At 52.6% G+C, this 6,626-nt stretch overlaps 1 protein-coding gene across 1 annotated transcript in view; it reads right to left on the bottom strand.

The window, feature by feature from the left end:
• Positions 1 to 3,091: 3,091 nt before the first annotated feature.
• FAM198A (family with sequence similarity 198, member A) overlaps positions 3,092 to 6,626 on the bottom strand; it is a 15,879-nt gene continuing 12,344 nt past the window's right edge. The window contains exons 4-6 of the mRNA XM_010562423.1: positions 4,267 to 4,389; positions 3,887 to 3,990; positions 3,092 to 3,302 (exon numbers count right to left, since the gene is read on the bottom strand). Coding sequence (XP_010560725.1) covers positions 3,092 to 3,302; positions 3,887 to 3,990; positions 4,267 to 4,389 — 438 coding nt within the window. The remainder of the gene's footprint in view (positions 3,303 to 3,886; positions 3,991 to 4,266; positions 4,390 to 6,626) is intronic.

Here is a 6,626-nt window from a genome sequence, read left to right as displayed (position 1 = left end):
GTGAGCGGCAGCTTGTGCCCGTGCTTCTGGGCCCCCAGGGGCACTCGCATCCAGACGGCTTCACTTTCCCAATGGCCTTGGCTCCTTGCTGCTGCTCTCCTCCATCCTGTCACCAGTGATGCTAACAAGAGCATCCTTGGTAGGATGGGGGTTGCTTTTAATTGCCCCCACTGGGACTTACTTGCACCTCAGCACTCGTAAGCCCAGGGAAGGTGCCTTAGCTTGTTTCTCCACTGTTTTTTCCCTTCCTTAGCTGCTGCTGCCTTCTTAAAGCCAAAGGAGTCCTGCCCCAGCAGCACAGCCAGCTTGGACCGTGTCCTTTTTTTGTTACCCCATCCCAACATGATCCGTGATGATGCCGGGTGAAATTTGGTTAGAACAGGATCACTGCTGAGCTGAGATCTTGTTTGTCAAGCATGGCCCCAAGTGAATTTTTATAACTACGTTATAAAACCATAAAAATAAGTTTATCATAGGAAATATGACACATACATAGCTGGAGCAAACTGAACCCAACACTACATTGTAAAGGCTCAGACAAGAGCAGTCCACAGGATTTCTCAAAACAGCCGTGACCACAGTTCAGAGCCTGTGCACTTTGCTGGCTACATAGACAAGCCCATGGAAAAAATGACTGATTGGAGGAGACTAACGATCAGTCTCAGCAAGATCATGGATTTTGCTTCTCTCATTTATCCATACATGGCTCTTTGTTAAATCAAGAGCAATTTTTATTCACACGTGTAACTGCCTACAGATGTTCTCATATGTGTTTAGCCAGCAAACTCACATATTACAACTAAGGACATGCAAAAAACCCTAGAAAAATCCCCACTACCTTGTGCAATGTTAAGGTCAAGCAGATGCAACCAAAGGCAAGGCAAAAGCTGTTGCTGTTCCAGCACAGCAAAGTCTACAGCTTTGGCCACTGCACAGTGCCCCACCTTCCTCTTGCTTCTCACTGAGAACTTGGCTTACATGGGATGAAAACCTCTCTTTTAATTAAATTTCTCATTTTAATGAGAAAAACAAGACTATGACTGATGTTACACATCCTAATGCCCTTGTTACCACATAGCTTTTCACAGCATATTTTCTGGATTTAATTATGTTACATTTAGTCTCCTTTATTCTTACAAGGTCACGCCAGGGCATGGCTTTTCACAGGACCCAGGAGGAGTTATTTTGTTCTCCTCCATGCTTATAGGCTAAGCTTACCTCCTGATAATGAATGCCCATGATCTGGGCTTTAGCGGGGCTTCCCCGACAGTCATCCTTCCCACGGCGCACCAAACTGGGTGATAACTCATGGGGTGGAGGGGGTGATGGGGGAAAGGCTTTCCCTGCCTAACTGGAGGACAGGACTCCAGTAAGATGTTGCCGGCGATCTGGATGCTGACATGCCCGCGATGCTGAGTGCCGACACTTGCTGAGAGCACTCGCAGTTGTTGATTCATGTCACCCACGCCTTGCTTCATCTTCTCCTCAGCAAGAGGAAGAAGGGAAAAAAGGGTAATTGCTTGTGCTTATCAGCATGGGTGTTAAAGTATCCCCTTGCAGGTTCTAAAACTGACATGGTGCTGAGAGGGATGGAGCAGGGAAGGCATCAGTGCCCACCTTTTCTGCCTCTCCCACTGCGTGGATGCCCGTGTTCTCCAAAGCTAGGGCAATGGGACAGCAGCACAGCGCGGGTGCCCATGCCGGTCTCACCAAGACTTTGCAAAGGCACAAGTAACTTGGGGTGCCTCAAGCATGGAGGATGTACCGCTCGAGAAATGGAGGGCTGCTCCCTGAGGACCCTTTAAGAAGTCTTCTCCTGGTGGCAAACCATCAGCCCACAGGCCAGGAACCGGCTGCTTTTGGCAAGCAAACACTGACTGCATGCCTTATCTGGTAAACACACTGCGGAGAGCGAGAGGCTCTGACAGAGCCCGTCCCTGTATCTTTTTTCCTCATGTTCATTTTGCTTTTGAATTACCTCTCAGCCCTGACACTTGAGGACCTGCCTGGCTGGGACACTGCTGTGCCCCATCACAGTGGGTTGCTGGGCAAGAGCCTAAGGGATGACAGGAGCGGGATGGGCTCTGCTGGATGTGCCAGGGTGCTCAGAAAGCATTTTGCACTTGATTGCCTTCTGCTGAAATAGCCTGGCGTTTCAGGAAGCTATTTCTGCAAGCCTTGGAAAGAGTTTCACGCAGCCGTGCCTAAGAGAGCAGGGAGGAGTGCTTTTCACAAGTGGCAGAGCTTGGGGTAGGTTTGCCTTTTAATCCCCTGACAGTGAAGGGAAAGAGCGAGTAAGAGATTTAAATCTCCAAATCCCACACTCAAAAATGCACCTTGGCAGCAGCCCAAGCCTGCTGAGGCATGGCGCAAGGCACACAGACAGTATTCGCTGGGGACGGCACCACGGGCTCTGCGAGGGCAGTTGCTGCCATGTGCTGCCTGCAGTCGGGGTCCCGCCTGGCCCCGGCTTCGGGCAGTGGCTTGCACTCGCTCCCAGGCACACATCACCTCCGCGGGGGGAAAGACAGAGCTCAGCTGGGGCAACTTGCCCCTGCTTAATCCACTGAGAAAGCTCCCCTCCACTTCCCGCATACCACTCCAGCCTCTCTGCCTCTGATGTTTTGGGAAAAGCGAAGGCATCATCAAAAAGCCCAGTGCAAGCCATGGAAAGGCTGCCAGTGACTTCCCCTAGCCCTGAGCAGTGCCTCTCACTGCTTCTTTAACCCTTCCCAGGGTCCCCGTAGGCTGTTCAACTGTCCAAGCCTCCAGTTTTCAAAGTTGCTGGGGTGGAGGGGGTGAAGGCACCCAAAAAGTCTCATGGATGTGCCCCTCCTTTGAAAATCCATGCTGAGACCTTTACTTGATAACTTGTCTTTCTCAAGCAGTTGTGGGTTGTTTCAGGAGACATCTCCTCCTCTTTCCTACTCCTTCTGATCCTGTCTCGTTCTCCAGGGTATTCTACAAGGTGGGGGGAAACGCCTTTTGGAGAGCCAAGCACACAGTCTTACATCTCCCACGCTGAGGGTGTGAGGTACATCCATTGCTGCTGGGATTTGCAAGGCAGGCGCACCGCGCCGGCCAGAGGAGCTCAGCGCGGCGAGTCCTCGAACACCGTCAGGTTGCACTCCTGGATGTACTGCAGCAGGATGCGTGCCCGCCTGTCGATGGTCTGAAGCAGGGGTCTCAGGCCCTTGGCACCGCCGTGGCTCTCCCAGAACTCCCGATCCACACGCAGTGACTCCAGCAGCAGGCTCTGCAACCTGCCCGACCGCAGCGTGGCCACCGCCACAGCCGGGAAGCTGCAGCGGAGGAGCAGAAGAGAGAGGGAGGGAAGGGGTTACTCAGGGAAGGCCAGGCAGGGAGGAGGGGAGCAACAGGATACTCAAGGAAAGGCCACCCTAGTGCTTCAAGAACTGATGCAAGTCCACCCAGAGGAACACGGGATGAGGAGCCTCCTGCTTAGAACTCTGCCCATGGCGAGCATGCAGGACAGCTCCACCAGAAACGGATCCAAGTCAAGGGGACTATAGTGTGCCAAATTGCCTGATGGGCAACGACGCAAGAAATGCTGAAATACCTGATTATTCATTATTTTTGTGCGGCTGCCAATTAGAGAGGGGGAAATAGGCTTTGGAGATTGCCATCAGCCACCCAGAGCAGGATGAAGAGCTAGTTTCAGGGCAGAGGCATGTGTGATGGGTTTGAGAGCCCACCCACCTGCCCCGTCCTGGGTGGGAAATGGCCCCACTTCACAGGGGTGCCCGACCAGGGAGGCCAGGAGCACCACAAAGGTGTGCACACAAGGCTGGCGTCCACCCCACGTGTGCAAGCTCAGCCTTCGCCTGGGAAGTGCTCCCAGGAGGGTGCGCATTGCCCTTCTTACCTGTCTATGCCTTGCAGAAGCCTGAAGTTGAGCTTCTCCTCAGGGTGCTGTGGCCTGCCCGCATTGTCAATGAACACCAGGCGGGACGGTGCACTCCTCCGGACCTGCCAGCAGGATGAGTAGGAAAAGTTCACTTGCTGTGGGCAGTCACCAGTTCAGGGGTTTAGGCTGTTTTTTTAATGCATTGAGAAATCCTGAGAGTATTTGGGGGCTAGCAGCTGCCTAAGCCCAGGTCCCTCCGTGCCAAGGCACACCTCCCACCATGGACCCAGCATCACCATGGCACCTACATCCCCTTTGCTGACACCTCAGCCCTGCAAGCGCCTCCCAGGCATCTCCGTCTTCGCCCCAGAGCAGCCCCTGGGAGCGGGCGGACGTACCAGGATGTGGACCAGGACCAGCTCCGCCGGGTTTCGGCACTTCTCGTGGAGCATCTCCTCCATGCAGGGCTCAGAGGGATCAGGCTGAAACCCACAGCAGTAGCGATCCAGGCGGTCATGAACCTGTGGGAGATATTTGGGGACCTTAGCAGGGACAGGCGCCTGGGACAGGGGGGTCCAGTTGTGAACTTTTCTTGCTCAGAGAAAAATAAAAAGTTTCTAAGGATCCTCAGCAGACATGAAATGGAAAAGCTGTGTACATGGGTGAGAGAAAGAGGCAGGGAAGCATTCAGAAGCTGAGCTGACTTGCAAAGCCCCCTTGGCTTGGAGAAGAGACTGACAAAGGTGATGGTGACAGGCTTTCCTGATGGAGTTCAGACACCTTCTGTGCCTGGTACTTCCACACTCCATATTGCACAGAGCAAACGGGCCGTGCTTCCAGCTGAAAGCAAGGGAAGATGTACACTGTGATGAATGTAAAAAAAAACCCAAACCAAAAGCACCCAAGGAAACCTAGGTTTTGAAATCTCAAGAAGAGATTTTTTTTTCTCAGGCTGAGTCTTGGTGCACTGGATGATGGTTTCATCTGGCTCCTGTTACATATATGCCCTTTCATCCATCCCTACGGTAACCTGAGCGGTTCTCAATGGAAAGATGAATGGAAAAGGGTCGGCAAGGGAAAAAGTGATCTGTGCGTTACACAGAACATGTCTGACATTTAAGTTGGGCCATGGTGACTTGTTTTAACTACATTTGTGTTTAATTATTTGCAGGCACTGCTAAGGCTCTGTGTTGTCGAGGCTGTCAAGCCCCCCCCCTTCCCACCCCAAACCCCTGTAGGAATCCCGATGCTGCTTGGCAGCTTCCAGTGTTTCAACCACACCCTCAGAGGGATGGGGGACTATTTAAAAGACATAAATCTCTGTCAGACCCAGCTTCAGTAACCCTGCCTCGGTATTCACGAAGCTTCCTCAGCTTTGTCAGAAGCAGCCAGCGTATGCTCTGCAGTGGCCTGTGGGGCAGACAGGACCTCGCTGGCTGTTGACAGCCCTCCCCATGGCTACGTGTTGTCATGACCATGTAGGGGAGCTGGCTCACCACCTCCATCTCTGGAGGCCTGTTTGCAACATTACAGCAACCCCCCCCCCCATATATATATATATATATAAAATCTCCTTTAAACATATATAAATACCTACAAAATAAATATATTTTCCAGCTGCAGCACGAAGGCATCTGACTCGCTCGCTTGATGGGAGTTGCTGGAGCCAGCCCAGGAGCCAGGGCTCGGGGTGCAGAGAGGCTCCTAGAGCTGCCGGGAGGGCTGGAGCAGGTCTCAGGTGAGCCCGGGCGATCTACAGGCGATGACTAGGCAGAAGCCAAGTGACCCACTGTGGCTGCCTATTCCCCTCACACTGATAATTAGCAAAACTTATCAATTACAGGCTGTGCTTTGAGAGAGAGTTCAGTTTGAACCCAAACACTAATCAAGTACTGGAGAAGATGCTGCAGGAAACACGAAGTTTGATTTCCGTGGCCATTATATTCTTAACCCTTTGAGAAGCAAGATTAGTCCCACACTAATCTTGATTAGCCCCTTAACAAATCCTTCTGTTTCCTGAGGTTTAATGAAGCACTCAGGTCAGCATGTCTCCATCAGGAGACCCACCGGTTAAAAGCGCTAGAGCGTCTTTTGACACACAATACATTGAAATGAAAGAAAACATCACACTTCCTCCACACATCTCCTTGGTCTACCTACTGGAAAGCTCAGCACACCAGTTTCTCTCACCTGCTACATTGTTTTCCAGGCTGCACAGAAGGTGAAGACAACCTGAGATTACTTACAGAGACATTAAATGGGCTCAGACGTCCACTCACCTGCCCGCAAGTGCCTGCGAAACCAAAGTGGGTTGGTGCTGGACCCACGGAGGTGTGAGGTGGGGGCTGGACCTGGTGTCCAAGTGGAGCCCCAGAAGATAGACCACCCGGTTGTGAAGACGCCGAGAGTGCCACCGACAGGTTGACAAGCCCTGTCTCCCCCTGGCCCTCCCTTGGTCATTTATACTAATTTCTCCTTGCCAAAGCCTAAATGGCTCTAATGAACAGGACATTAGGTCTTACTGCTGGAACACATATATGTGAGCCACATCTTCTCTCATCCAAGCTCAAACCCTGTGAGAAGCTTCCCTTCAGCCCCAGTTTGGTCCCACGTGAAGCTCAGCCACCCCAGAGCACCCCCTTGGGTCCAACAGGGCTTTCCAGCCATGACAGCCTGGGATAGATTCCCCCAGGGAAAACTTCCTTGCCCCCCCCCCCCCCCCCCCCCCCCGGAGGGGGGGGGGGCGGCCGCGGGGGGG

Source organism: Haliaeetus leucocephalus, unplaced genomic scaffold (assembly GCF_000737465.1).
Source record: "Haliaeetus leucocephalus isolate CR32 unplaced genomic scaffold, Haliaeetus_leucocephalus-4.0 Scaffold159, whole genome shotgun sequence".
NCBI classification, from domain to species: Eukaryota; Metazoa; Chordata; class Aves; order Accipitriformes; family Accipitridae; genus Haliaeetus; species Haliaeetus leucocephalus.
This window is presented reverse-complemented; position numbering and strand designations above follow the sequence as displayed.